Here is a 16,250-nt window from a genome sequence, read left to right as displayed (position 1 = left end):
AACAAGATTTTGTGGGGTCAGATAACAATAAAGAAAACTCAAATTTCAGCACATCATGTAACCATGAGGAGTGAGTAAATACTACATTAAGGCTCAACCTACAAGGAGAGTGATGAAAATCAAAATGGAGGATTGCAACACATCACAAAGGAGTGAATCTAAATGCTCTAAAGTTTAAAACTGCACGTGTCACATTAAGGTTCAACCATTACACATACGGAGAGATCCAGAAATCCTATCACCACATGGACAAGAAAAAAATTAAAATCTGTTGTCCTTTGTCCCCTCTTCACATGGTGAAGCAGAGGAAAATACCAAAAAAATTACACAATCATCTCAGTGCTAACATAATGCAGTACAGAGGAAAAAGGAGGAGAGATTATAGCTGACACATCTGACAGCTGTGCAAGCTGTGTTACCTTTGTCCATTCACCCACCCTATGGTTCACTTCAGCTCCATTGTTACACCCACTATCAGTATGCAGAGTCCTCTTCATCACTGTCAAGTTAAAGGCCGTTATCAAATATACTACATTCCATTATAGCCATGTTTCTCAGATAATCAACACTTAATGAGTCTTGGTAAATTTCACACTGCCTGGAGGCATCTTTTCAAGATGATAATCATCTCTAGCAACTTTCCATGCACCATACCACATTCATCCATCTACAACTTAGGTGCGAAATATGGACCATACAAATACATCATAGCCTTGTCATAGTTTTTAGATGGTTAAGATTGTTTCTCTCAAGGGTGAATCCATCTCCTCACTTCATCACTACCTGTCATCACTTCCAATTTTGCCCACTTTACCTATGTTCCCTTTTGTTCTATCTTTCACACATTATTTGCCTCCTTCCAAAAGTCTTTTTATTCTCTCTTAAAATCTAACAATGCTCTCTCAACCCAACACTTATTTACCCTCCTTTTCAACCCCTGCACCTTTCTCTTGACCTGCTGCTTTCTATTATACATCTCCCAAGCATTTTCACTCCTCTTAAAGTATGGTCCAAATGCTTCTCTTTTCTCTTCCACAAGCAACTTTACTTCATCCCACCATTCACTACCCTTTCTAATCAGCCCATCTCCTAATTTTCACATGCCACATGCATCTCTTGCACATGACATTGCTGCTTCCCTAAATACCTCACTTTCCTCACCCACTCCCCACATTTTATCTACTTTAACCTTTTGCCTTTCTACACTCAATCTCTCCTGGTGTTTCTTAACACGTTCCCTTTCCAAGCTCACTTACACTTACCACTCTCTTCTCCCCAACACCATTTCCTCTTTTCCAAAGACCTTCACAAATCTTCAACCTCATCTCCACACGATAGTGATCAGACATCCCACCAGCTGCCCCTCTCAGCATATTTACATCTAAAAGTCTCTCTTTCACATGCCTATCAATTAATATTTTTTTTTTTTTTTTTGGCTTTGTCGCTGTCTCCCGCGTTTGCAAGGTAGCGCAAGGAAACAGACGAAAGAAATGGCCCAACCCACCCCCATACACATGTATATACATACGTCCACACAAGCAAATATACATACCTACACAGCTTTCCATGGTTTACCCCAGACGCTTCACATGCCCTGATTCAGTCCACTGACAGCACGTCAACCCCGGTATACCACATCGATCCAATTCACTCTATTCCTTGCCCGCCTTTCACCCTCCTGCATGTTCAGGCCCCGATCACACAAAATCTTTTTCACTCCATCTTTCCACCTCCAATTTGGTCTCCCACTTCTCCTCGTTCCCTCCACCTCCGACACATATCCTCTTGGTCAATCTTTCCTCACTCATTCTCTCCATGTGCCCAAACCATTTCAAAACACCCTCTTCTGCTCTCTCAACCACGCTCTTTTCATTTCCACACATCTCTCTTACCCTTACATTACTAACTCGATCAAACCACCTCACACCACACATTGTCCTCAAACATCTCATTTCCAGCACATCCATCCTTCTGCGCACAACTCTATCCATAGCCCACGCCTCGCAACCATACAACATTGTTGGAACCACTATTCCTTTAAACATACCCATTTTTGCTTTCCAACATAATGTTCTCGACTTCCACACATTCTTCAAGGCTTCCAGGATTTTCGCCCCCTCCCCCACCCTATGATCCACTTCCGCTTCCATGGTTCCATCCGCTGCCAGATCCACTCCCAGATATCTAAAACACTTTACTTCCTCCAGTTTTGCTCCATTCAAACTTACCTCCCAATTGACTTGACCCTCAACCCTACTGTACCTAATAACCTTGCTCTTAGTCACATTTACTCTTAACTTTCTTCTTTCACACACTTTACTAAACTCAGTCACCAGCTTCTGCAGTTTCTCACATGAATCAGCCACCAGCGCTGTATCATCAGCGAACAACAACTGACTCACTTCCCAAGCTCTCTCATCCACAACAGACTTCATACTTGCCCCTCTTTCCAAAACTCTTGCATTTACCTCCCTAACAACCCCATCCATAAACAAATTAAACAACCATGGAGACATCACACACCCCTGCCGCAAACCTACATTCACTGAGAACCAATCACTTTCCTCTCTTCCTACACGTACACATGCCTTACATCCTCGATAAAAACTTTTCACTGCTTCTAACAACTTGCCTCCCACACCATATATTCTTAATACCTTCCACAGAGCACCTCTATCAACTCTATCATATGCCTTCTCCAGATCCATAAATGCTACATACAAATCCATTTGCTTTTCTAAGTATTTCTCACATACATTCTTCAAAGCAAACACCTGATCCACACATCCTCTACCACTTCTGAAACCACACTGCTCTTCCCTAATCTGATGCTCTGTACATGCCTTCACCGTCTCAATCAATACCCTCCCATATAATTTACCAGGAATACTCAACAAACTTATACCTCTGTAATTTGAGCACTCACTCTTATCCCCTTTGCCTTTGTACAATATTTATATTATTTATTATAATTTGTCACTGTCTCCCGCGTGAGCAAGGTAGCGCAAGGAAACAGACGAAAGAATGGCCCAACCCACCCACATACACATGTCTATACATCCATGTCCACACAAGCACATATACATACCTATATATCTCAACATATACATATATATATATATATATCCCTGGGGATAGGGGATTAAGAGTACTTCCCACGTATTCCCTGCGTGTCGTAGAAGGCGACTAAAAGGGGAGGGAGCGGGGGGCTGGAAATCCTCCCCTCTCGGTTTTTTTTTTACTTTTCCAAAAGAAGGAACAGAGAATTGGGCCAGGTGAGGGTATTCCCTCAAAGGCCCAGTCCTCTGTTCTTAACGCTACCTCGCTAATGCGGGAAATGGCGAATAGTTTGAAAGAAAGAAAAATATATATATATATTTTTTTTTTTTTTTTTTTATACCTCGTCGCTGTCTCCCACGTTTGCGAGGTAGCGCAAGGAAACAGACGAAAGAAATGGCCCAACCCCCCCCCCCCCATACACATGTACATACACACGTCCACACACGCAAATATACATACCTACACAGCTTTCCATGGTTTACCCCGGACGCTTCACATGCCTTAATTCAATCCACTGACAGCACGTCAACCCCTGTATACCACATCGCTCCAATTCACTCTATTCCTTGCCCTCCTTTCACCCTCCTGCATGTTCAGGCCCCGATCACACAAAATCCTTTTCACTCCATCTTTCCACTTCCAATTTGGTCTCCCTCTTCTCCTCGTTCCCTCCACCTCCGACACATATATCCTCTTGGTCAATCTTTCCTCACTCATTCTCTCCATGTGCCCAAACCATTTCAAAACACCCTCTTCTGCTCTCTCAACCACGCTCTTTTTATTTCCACACATCTCTCTTACCCTTACGTTTCTTACTCGATCAAACCACCTCACACCACACATTGTCCTCAAACATCTCATTTCCAGCACATCCATCCTCCTGCGCACAACTCTATCCATAGCCCACGCCTCGCAACCATACAACATTGTTGGTTGTTTAATTTGTTTATGGATGGGGTTGTTAGGGAGGTAAATGCAAGAGTCTTGGAAAGAGGGGCAAGTATGAAGTCTGTTGGGGATGAGAGAGCTTGGGAAGTGAGTCAGTTGTTGTTCGCTGATGATACAGCGCTGGTGGCGGATTCATGTGAGAAACTGCAGAAGCTGGTGACGGAGTTTGGTAAAGTGTGTGGAAGAAGAAAGTTAAGAGTAAATGTGAATAAGAGCAAGGTTATTAGGTACAGTAGGGCTGAGGGTCAAGTCAATTGGGAGGTGAGTTTGAATGGTGAAAAACTGGAGGAAGTGAAGTGTTTTAGATATCTGGGAGTGGATCTGTCAGCGGATGGAACCATGGAAGCGGAAGTGGATCATAGGGTGGGGGAGGGGGCGAAAATTTTGGGAGCCTTGAAAAATGTGTGGAAGTCGAGAACATTATCCCGGAAAGCAAAAATGGAATATATATATATATATATATATATATATATACACAGACACATACATATATACACATGTACATAATTCATACTGTCTGCCCTTATTCATTCCCATTGCCACCCCGCCACACATGAAATAACAACCCCCTCCCCCCTCATGTGCGCGAGGTAGCGCTAGGAAAAGACAACAAAGGCCACATTCGTTCACACTCAGTCTCTAGCTGTCATGTATAGTGCACCAAAACCACAGCTCCCTTTCCACATCCAGGCCCCATAAAACTTTCGATGGTTTGCCCCAGACACTTCACATGCATGGTTCGATCCATTGACAGCACGTCGACCCTGATATACCACATCGTTCCAATTCACTCTATTCCTTGCACACCTTTCACCCTCCTGCATGTTCAGGCCCCGATCACTCAAAATCTTTTTCACTCCATCTTTCCACCTCCAATTTGGTCTCCCACTTCTTGTTCCCTCCACCTCTGACACATATCCTCTTTGTCCATCTTTCCTCACTCATTCTCTACATGTAATCCAATAATGCCCACTGACCATCTCTCCTATAATACATATATACTTGTGTATATCCTTCTTTTTAAACCAGGTAATCCCAATCTCTAGTCCTTTTTCAGCACACAACTCCAAAAGCTCTTCCTTATTTCCATCAATAACACAGAATACCCCAAGAAAACTAATTATACCTTCATCTGCCACATTACTCTTCTTCATCTTTAAACCGCCCATCACTAATGAATGGTCTCAAAACTGACATACTCAGCCGCTCCCAAAACTCTTGCCTCTCATGATCTTTCTTCTTGTGGCCATGAGCCAATTAGCATCCATTTTCAGCTTTAACCACTTCATTCTGGAATTCACTTCCTTACACACTGTCACACAATTCCACAACTCCTGCTTCAGAACAATGCTACTCCTTCCTCAGCTCTTGTCCTCTCACCAACCACTGACTTTACTCGTAAGACATTTCCAAACCATGCTTCCCCTTTGCCCTTGAGCTTTGTTTCACCCAGAGTCAGAACATCTAGGGAATACTGAGGGAGAAATACTAGTGAGCACACTGGAGGTTCTAGTTGGTTAAAACTATCTATCTTGTGTGAAGTCTATGCGTAGTGCAGTAATGAAGTGAGATGTATCCATGCTGTGTATGTGAGAGTGGGATATTTTCCTTATTTCTGTTGTAGATCAGTTTTTAAGAGTTTGCATACTGACAACAGTAAATGTTTGGCCTACAACTGGACTAGTGTTTTACGTGGAAGTTTGATATGTCGTCTGAGCCTGTTGCAGTAGAATTCTTTAACTGTCAATAGAAGTGAAGACTGAGTTAGCAGATGTTTCTGAGAGGATTTTTCTGTTATAGATGTATTGTTTGTAGCTTATTATGAAACAGTGTTTCATGAGTATGTTTGTAAGTTCTTTGACAGTAAGGACTCCCTGGATTGGGGTCAAAGGTGCTTCATGTGTGGGGTCTGGGTTGGTGCAGTATGAGTGGGTCTTCTCTAAAGTGCACCATAACTGAATGTTGTAGGTTTTGCAGTTTTTTGTGTGCTAATTTGCAGTTTGCCTTTCAGGGAGCAGCTTCATAGTGGTGGCTATGGGTTTGGGTTTGTTCCGTGACTTTAAGTAATGATGGGTGGTTCTGCGTAATGAACCAGTGTCTTTGATTTATGAGAGCAGATTTTATAAGTAAAACGGGTTTATGTCTTATGTGGCACTATAATATGTAAAAGATGGGGATTCCTTTCTGAATCTTAGCCTATCCATCCCCAACCCATTTCAATCACTTGTTTAAAACACTTACAAAAAATTCATACACAGCAAACATAATTAAACAAAATGTATTATGTAAATGTGGTATACGAATGTACTGTACGAAAGCAGTATGAGTGGCAGTGAGATAAAGGAGTGTGGAGAGGCCAATATGTAATTTGGTTCCAGAAATTAATGAATTCCTTGTGATTAACCTGAAAATTCCCTATTGGATTCATTAGATTCACAGGATTTGGTGAATTTTCTGCTAATATGACATTACTGAGTGCCATAACATGTTTGGGGGAGTTCTTCCATCACCTCCAACTAAAATCAATTCTATTATGAATGTGGGAAGCAAACAATGCAAAATAAGGGGGGAGCAAGGTGGTTTTAGGAAAGGCTAGGAATGTGTGGATCAAACTTTTGCAGAGAATGACTAAGGAAAAGTATTAACAAAAGTTAAGAAGCTATATGCAGCTTTTATGGATATGGAAAAAGCATATGACAGAGATGAATGGAATGCTTTATGGGAAGTGTTAAGGATATATGGGGTAGAACAATTGTTGGATGGTGTGAAAGCCTACCATGGAGGAGCAAATGCATGCGTAAGAGTGGATGGAGAGTTGAGCGAAAATGGTGAATGTATTTAAGTACTTACGGAAGCAGTGATGACTTGCGCAAAAAATGCATGTGGCATGAGAAAGGTTGGAGGTAGGCAGATTAGAAAGGGTAGTGAGTGGTGGGATGAAGAAGTAAGATTGTTAGTGAAAGAGAAGAGAAGGCATTAGGACGATTTTTGCACGGTAGTAGTACAAATCAAAGGGAGATGTATAAAAGAAAGCAGCAGGAGGTCAATAGAAAGGTGCAAGAGTTGAAAAATAGGGCAAATGAGAGTTGGGGTGAGAAAGTATCATTAAAGTTTAGGGAGACTAAAAAGATGTTTTGGAAGGAGGTAAATAAAGTGAGTAAGACAAGAGAACAAATGGGAGCATTGGTGAAGGGGGCAAATGGGGAGGTAATAAAAAGTAGTGGTCAAGTGACAAGGAGATGGAGTGAGTATTTTGAAGGTTTGTTGAATGTGTTTGATGATGGAGTGGCAAATATAAGGTGTTTTGGTCAAGGTGGTGTGCGAAGTTAGAGGGTTAGGGAGAATGGTTTGGTAAACTGAGAAGAGGTAGTGAAAGCTTGGCAGAAGATGAAAGCCAGCAAGGCAGCGAGTCTGGATGGTATCACAGTGGAATTTATTAAAAAAGGGAGTGACTGTGTTGTTGATTGGTTGGTAAGGATATTCAATATATGTATGGTTCATGGTGAAGTACCTGAAGATTGGTATAAAGGCAAAGGGGATAAAGGTGAGTGTTCAAATTACAGAGGTATAAGTTTGTTGAGTATTCTTGGGAAATTATATGGGAGGGTATTGATTGAGAGGGTAAAGACATGTACAGAGCAATAGATTGGGGAGGAGCACTCTGGTTTCAGAAGTGGGGGAGGGGGCGAAGGTTCTGGGAGCATTGAAGAATGTGTGGAAGGTGAGAATGTTATCTCGGAAAGCAAAAATGGGTATGTTTGAAGGAATAGTGGTTCCAACAATGTTATATGGTTGCGAGACATGGGCTATAGATAGGGTTGTGCAGAGGAGGGTGGACGTGTTGGAAATGAATTGTTTGAGGACAATATGTGAAGGGTAAGAGAGATGTGTGGTAATAAAAAAAAATGTGGCTGAGAGCACAGAAGAGGGTGTGTTGAAATGGTCTGGTCTCAGGGACAGAATGAGAGAGGAAAGATTGGCAAAGAGGATATATGTGTCAGAGGTGGAGAGAACGAGGAGAAGCGGGAGACCAAACTGGAGGTGGAAGGATGGAGAGAAAAAGATTTTGTGCAATCGGGGCCTGATCACACAGGACGGTGAAAGGCATGCAAGGAATAGAGTGAATTGGAATAATGTGATATACCGGGGTCGACATGCTGTCAAAGGACTGAACCAGGGCATGTGAAGCATCTGGGGTAAACCTTGGAAAGCTTTGTGGGGCCTGGATGTGGAAAGGGAGCTGTGGTTTCAGTGCATTACACCTGACAGCTAGAGACTGAGTGTGAACAAATGTGGCCTTTTTTGTCTTTTCCTAGCACTACCTCGTGCAGGATGTGTGTGTGTGTGTGTGTGTGTGTGATTTCATGTGTGGCAGGGTGGCAATGGTAATGGATGAAGGCAGCAAGTAAGAATATGTACATGTGTATATCTGTATATATCTATGTATATGAATGTATACATTGTAATGTAGATGTATGTAAATGTGCGTGTGGGCATTTATGTATATACATGTGTATGTGGGTGGGTTGGGTTATTCTTTCGTCTGTTTCCTTGCACTACCTTGCTAACAAGGAAACAGCAATTAAGTACAATAAATAAAAATAATAGGATCTATCATAAGAAAGTCTGGTAATATGGACGGAGAAACAATGGAGATAGTAATATGGGACAGAAGAGTAACTGTCCCTTAATATAAAAATGAAAGGTAGAGTTGTGGGTATGGATGTGACGAAAGGATTAAGAGACAACATAGTTATCTCAACCCTGTGGAAATGAGGTACTTGGGAGGAGCATGTTGTATTAAAAGATGATATGAAGAAAGAGAGAGGGTATTCAAAAGGTTTGGTATGGCAGGGAATGCAATGGGAATGAATTGTGTAATGAGAGAGTGAAACTTAATACTTTTAGGTGGTTTGGGCATGCACAAAGAATGTAAGACAGAAAGTTTACAAGAAGGATGTATTCTAACAATTAAAGGAATTGGCGTGAGAGAAAGACTACATGCAACATGAGGATGTACAAGTGAAAGAGTACAGGAGAAAGAGAAATGGTGGAAGAATGCACAGAATGGTGGATGCAAGGGTGGCATGTAAGGACAGGGATATGTGGAGACTCTTTGGTAATGGCCACATCATTGATGAGAATTCCCAGGGGGAACAGGCATCAGAGATATAAAAACATATAAAAAAATAATACAACAGGATAAAATACTCATTTGTGACTGTTCCTACACCTAAAGGTCTAGTTTTCATAACCTCATGGAACACCATAGAGAGAAGAGATCTAACCTGTTGCAAGTGCACCTGCCGCCCTCAAAGATGATCCCAGGAGAAAAGAAAAAGTCTGACATGGAATTGTGTATCAAACAAAATACTGAATTTGAAAGAAGAGAGATTAACACAGAAACAACAAATCAAACCAGCCAGCTGCAAAGGGCTGTAATGGTGGAGTAAGCAAAGAGCAGTGGTGGTTACTCTATTCCTGACTGCCTACCTCCATATCCTCTGTATCTCTATGGAAATGTAAAAGAATGCCACTATATACCTTTCTGCCCATTAAAACAATGCTATATTTTGTACAAAAATGTGCCTAAAGGCTTGATAATGGTTAACTTTTCACCAAATCATATAACACGGTTACAAATTAGCAATATATATCCAATATATGTTTGCAAAATGCACCCTAAATGGTAAGCAAAAGCCTATGAGGAAGAAATGAACTTTAAAATCGTTAATTCAAACCTGTCCTTCAGAGATGTCTGCAACATAGTAGTGCTGATGGTCAAGGGTATTAGGAAATTCAGCTTTCAAAAATGGTCCTCCACGGTATGAAATCCACATTTGCAGAGTTGGATCTTTGTCTGATGATCCTACATGCTGAAAGAAAAAAATGAGAGGACTCGCATCAAATCCTAAAGTTCTATAATGCTTATGTGAATAATTTCTTTAGACGATTTTTTTTTATTATTTTGCTTTGTCGCTGTTTCCCGCGTTTGCGAGGTAGCGCAAGGAAACGGATGAAAGAATGGCCCAACCCACCCACATACACATGTATATACATACACGTCCACACCCGCAAATATACATACCTATACATCTCAATGTACACATATATATACACACACAGACATATACATATATACACATGTACATAATTCATACTGTCTGCCTTTATTTGTTCCCATAGCCACCTCGCCACACATGGAATAACATCCCCCTCCCCCCTCATGTGTGCGAGGTAGCGCTAGGAAAGACACCAAAGGCCCCATTCGTTCACACTCAGTCTCTAGCTGTCATGTAATAATGCACCAAAACCACAGCTCCCTTTCCACATCCAGGCCCCACACACTTTCCATGGTTTACCCCAAACGCTTCACATGCCTTGGTTCAATCCATTGACAGCACGTCGACCCCGGTATCCCACATCGTTCCAATTCACTCTATCCCTTGCACGCCTTTCACCCTCCTGCATGTTCAGGCCCCGATCACACAAAATCCTTTTCACTCCATCTTTCCACCTCCAATTTGGTCTCCCACTTCTCCTCGTTCCCTCCACCTCCGACACATATATCCTCTTGGTCAATCTTTCCTCACTCATTCTCACCATGAGACCAAACCATTTCAAAACACCCTCTTCTGCTCTCTCAACCACACTCTTTTTATTTCCACACATCTCTCTCACCCTTACATTACTTACTCAATCAAACCACCTCACACCACATATTGTCCTCAAACATCTCCTTTCCAGCACATCCACCCTCCTGTGCACAACTCTATCCATAGCCCACACCTCACAACTATACAACATTGTTGGAACCACTATTCCTTCAAACATACCCATTTTTGCTTTCCGAGATAATGTTCTCGACTTCCAAACATTTTTCAAGGCTCCCAGAATTTTCACCCCCTCCCCCATCCTATGATTCACTTCCGCTTCCATGGTTCCATCCGCTGCCAGATCCACTCCCAGATATCTAAAACACTTTACTTCCTCCAGTTTTTCTCCATTCAAACTTTCCTCCCAATTGACTTAACCCTCAACCCTACTGTACCTAATAACCTTGCTGTTATTCACATTTACTCTTAACTTTCTTCTTTCACACACTTTACCAAACCAGCTTCTGCAGTTTCTTACATGAATCAGCCACCAGTGCTGTATCATCAGCGAACAACTACTGACTCACTTCCCAAGCTCTCTCATCCACAACAGACTGCATACTTGCCCCTCTTTCCAAAACTCTTGCATTCACCTCCCTAACAACCCCATCCATAAACAAATTAAACAACCATGGAGACATCACACACCCCTGCCACAAACCTACATTCACTGAGAACCAATCACTTTCCTCTCTTCCTACACGTACACATGCCTTACATCCTATATAAAAACTTTTCACTGCTTCTAACAACTTGCCTCCCACACCATATATTCTTAATACCTTCCACAGAGCATCTCTCAACTCTATCATATGCCTTCTCCAGATCCATAAATACTACATACAAATCCATTTCTTTTTCTAAGTATTTCTCACATACATTCTTCAAAGCAAACACCTGATCCACACATCCTCTACCACTTCTGAAACCACACTGCTCTTCCCCAATCTGATGCTCTGTACATGCCTTCACCCTCTCAATCAATACCCTCCCATATAATTTACCAGGAATACTCAACAAACTTATACCTCTGTAATTTGAGCACTCACTCTTATCCCCTTTGCCTTTGTACAATGGCACTATGCACGCATTCCGCCAATCCTCAGGCACCTCACCATGAGTCATACATACATTAAATAACCTTACCAACCAGTCAACAATACATTCATCCCATTTTTTAATAAATTCCACTGCAATACAATCCAAACCTGCTGCCTTGCAGGCTTTCATCTTCCATAAAGCTTTTACTACCTCTTCTCTATTTACCAAATCATTTTCCCTAACCCTTTCACTCTGCACACCACCTCGACCAAAACACCCTATATCTGCCACTCTATCATCAAACACATTCAACAAACCTTCAAAATTTTCAATCCATCTCCTTCTCACATCACCACTACTTGTTATCACCTTCCCATTAGCCCCTTCACTGAAGTTCCTATTTGCTCCCTTGTCTTACGCACTTTATTTACCTCCTTCCAAAACATCTTTTTATTCTCCCTGAAATTTAATGATACTCTCTCACCCCAACTCTCATTTGCCCTCTTTTTCACCTCTTGCACCTTTCTCTTGACCTCCTGCCTCTTTCTTTTATACCTCTCCCACTCATTTGCATTTTTTTCCCTGCAAAAATCGTCCAAATGCCTCTCTCTTCTCTTTCACTAATAATCTTACTTCTTCATTCCACCACTCACTACCTTTTCTTTAGATGAATTTCACATAATTTCTTTAGATGAATTCAACACACTGAATTTCAACTAAATAAAATGTAAAACACTAAAAATCTGCTAATGACTTGCCTTTTCCTATATCTTTCTATTTAACATTAATCCTACAATTAAATTTCCCTGAAGCAGAGAACAAGATGTCTTACATCTAGCAATGAATTGAGGAATAAAACTAAAAGTAACACAGCTTTCTACAAAGAAGAAAGGTTGCTCACAAGAAAGCTTGTCCTGAAGCTGAAAAAAAATTTACAGTAAAGAGTTCAATATGATGCATACTATATTGACCCACTTGCCCTACAACAAAATGTTGGTTCAGTTTCCCTCTTTTATTGGTATTACTTTGGCTTTAGTTCTCAAGAGCTGGCTGCTTCTGTGCCCCAACCAAAAGCTCAACCATATAATATTCGGCAAGCTGCTGCATCATATAATTACTGGGTGGGTATTGGCAACCCATGGGTGGGTCATTCTGATAACTGTTTCTTTCCCTACACCTTGAAACTGTGGAACTCACTATCCTCTTAAGTCTTTCCCAATAAATATGACCCAGCAAATTTTAAGACAGGTTTTTCACTTCCTCCAAAATTTATAAATTCTTTCCTTTGTCTCTTCTTTTTCCCTAACAAAATCCTTTTTATAATTCAATTACAGTCCAGCCTTGATGTGGACTTTTGTCCATGACTGAAGCCTCTAACGTAAAGAAAGGAATACAGTGCAGACAAAAGAACCGCAACCCTAAGGAAGAGTTGACACGAGGATCACTTAAGAGGGAGTGGCTGACCTCATATGAGGACCTATTCTTGAAATAGCTGCCTCTTCCTTGAATGCAAAATATACTCCCATTAGTAATTGTAATGGCAACACTCACATTGTTTCCAGATGCTACAGCCTAAACTTTTTCCATATTTACAGTCAAAAAGGGTGCCTGTGCAATACTTGTACCCTTATAGTATCTGTACATAAATTTTGCTGGCCACCCCTTGATGGGAGTTCCCTGAGGGAATGGGCATCAGAGATATAGAATGATAGATAGAACAGATATTTCTAATATAAAACCATCTATAATCATCTTTGGGACAAAAACACTCACAAAAATATCTCACGGCATACTTGGTATGCCTAAAAATACTGTAAATATCAGCATTCTTAATCAAGAATAACAAAGCAGAAAACATTCACAAAAAAAATCTAAATATGGAAAGTCTCATGTTTACAAGTGACTGACTAGAAATTGAGGAAATATATCACCAATATAACATTCACTAAAATATAATCAATGCATTATATTCAAGATCATTACAAAGCATAATGAAAATATCATATACAAACTTATAAAACTGGCAGGCTTATCAGTAGATAAAATCATCCTTAACTGCAGGGATCACAGCAATCCTCAACTGGAGATGATTTTTTGAGTATCTAAAGCTTGACAGCAAAGTAGGAGGGATTTCAGCAACATAATGTCATAGTTCATAACACAAGGTGGTTGTAAAGAAAAGATTGGATGATTATCTTTAATCAGAATTTTCTGACTTCCTTAAAAACACATATGAGTTCCCTATATATGCATTCAGCACAACTGAGAATACTGTAATTAGATGTGTGTTCTCCAAATCAGGTTAAGCTGACAACTTGTTGGGAAACTACGTGAAGTGAGAGGAAGCAAAGGAGTCTGCTTCACTGAAAAGTTTGTTGGGGGACTATGTGAGGAGAGAGAAAGCAAAGGAGTTTGCTTTACAGAGAAGTGAAGGTGAATTACTTCCATGATACAGTACTCCCTGGTTTAGCTTAGTTCACAGACAAAATTTCCATTCTTTTTCATACATGCTCTTCATTTATTTCCAAATTTCGATATGTGTAAGCTGTAGTACATATTTATAGTGAGAATCAATATTATGCATATTACACATACTGTGGGTATCTCAATAGATAACCACAGTTTGCATACAGTATTTCTAGTGAAAGGTCATTTTGTACTATACACTCAATCAAGAGGAGTACTGACAAAATCAATGGTTCACTGAATCACTCAAGTACATTTTCAGTTAGAATTACAATCAAGAGAGAAGAATCTACAAATAGAAAATGTCAAAAAAAATGATGGCTATATAGGTAGATCAATATCAGAAGCTGGTAATGCTGAGCTCTAGCAATTGATGCCCCAGTTTGGTGTGAGAGTATAAATAATCATATGAGAAATACCAAAATTAGAAACAAATAATCAAAAAAGCACTTAAATGAAACAGGAAGTGAGAGTATATATAATCACATGAGAAATACCGAAATTAGAAACAAAAAATCAGTAAAAGCACTTAAATGAAACAGGAAATGCAACAAGAAATCAATATTATCACAAATATGTTACAACTTAAAAATAAAAGTTACAAAAAAAAAATACATTCCTATAGTAATGCTAACTCACAATGGTACCAGGTACACAATCTTCATAATTTACATGAAAAATTGAAAGATCAGCCAATCACGCTTTTGTCTAATCCTCAAGACTTCTTCCGGGGAATGACAGAAAAACAGTACAAAACATTATGTCAATGAATCTAATGAGGGGCAAAGTTTTTGCCTAGCCCACTAATATCTAAGGAAAGATTCCACACTTGCCCCACCAGTGCTTAACCCATTATGATTTTCATTGGTGTGCCAATTCTCAGGTTTCATGGTTTTAAACATTGCACTATGCACTACCCCTGCCTTTTGGCAAAATGGGAGTAGTAGAAAGTAGTCGGTAGGGACATTTAGGCAGGAGCATTAGTTAGAAACATTAGGTAGAAGTAGTAGGTAGGAGCATTAGATAGAAGTAATCATTAGGAACATTAGGTAAGAGCCCCTGCAAACACTGCACCAGAGTTGTTCTCTGCCAGTAGCCTGTTACGGGTGAGGCACTAAAGGCTAACAAGTGGCATGAAGTTCTTTAGTTATGGAGACTCTGTTGCCATGGCCACCCCTTGGAGGGAGTTCAAATTGAAACAGGCATCAGAGATAAGATAAATAGATAGACAGACAGACAGATAGCAATTCTAAAAGCACACAATTGATTTTGCTTAGCACTTTTAAAAGCTCACAAATGAGGCTGTTATGTTAACCATTAGCTGCCATTGGCCATGATGCATTTTCCCACATTAAGAAAAAACCTCAATTAAAATACAATAGCCAAAGTAATCACATCTTGTTCTGCATGCAGTAAAAATGGTTTAAGGCATTCAGTAGATCAACAGATCATATTACAGTAAACCCTTGATTTAATGGACCCCAATTTGATGGATTTTAGATTTAACGGCCTGGGTAAATAATGATACATTAATCAATAACAATTCAAGAAGTATAAAAATTTTCAAATCTCAAATGTCGCACCATGTGCATGTCATAATACACTTGCTTTTTGTGGTGTGGGGTATACTTGCTTTGTTTCAGTTTCAGTCTGCCTCAACTACTGTATGGTCAGATAGTATACAAAGAATGGTGACTTTATCAAATAATTTTGCAATCCTTACAATTCAAAATGGCATTATGTGATACAGGAGTTAAAAGAAAATGTGTGAACCGTATATTGTATCATTGTAGACTGTATTGAAAAATGACCCAAAGGTTACAATCTTGATTTAATGTACTTTCAGCATTAATGGACACCCCCTCCCCATAATTAGTCCATTAAATCGAGGGTTTACTGTATTTATAAATGCTTACATGACTATTGGAAACAATTACGTAAATAAGATCACAGCATTATGAAGGTGGCCTTGAAATGGTACATTGGATGCCCACAAATTTCCTATGCTATCTGGATTTGTATGTAGCATTTATGGATCTGGAGAAGGCATATGATAGAGTTGATAGAGATGCTCTGTGG

At 40.2% G+C, this 16,250-nt stretch overlaps 1 protein-coding gene across 3 annotated transcripts in view; it reads right to left on the bottom strand.

The window, feature by feature from the left end:
* LOC139752080 (sortilin-related receptor-like) overlaps positions 1 to 16,250 on the bottom strand; it is a 269,696-nt gene that overhangs the window by 219,752 nt on the left and 33,694 nt on the right. For all 3 annotated transcript variants that reach the window (XM_071667935.1, XM_071667934.1, XM_071667936.1), the window contains exon 6: positions 9,750 to 9,884. In XM_071667935.1, coding sequence (XP_071524036.1) covers positions 9,750 to 9,884 — 135 coding nt within the window. The remainder of the gene's footprint in view (positions 1 to 9,749; positions 9,885 to 16,250) is intronic.

The sequence above is a fragment of the Panulirus ornatus genome, chromosome 12 (assembly GCF_036320965.1).
Source record: "Panulirus ornatus isolate Po-2019 chromosome 12, ASM3632096v1, whole genome shotgun sequence".
In the NCBI taxonomy this organism is placed as follows: domain Eukaryota; kingdom Metazoa; phylum Arthropoda; class Malacostraca; order Decapoda; family Palinuridae; genus Panulirus; species Panulirus ornatus.
This window is presented reverse-complemented; position numbering and strand designations above follow the sequence as displayed.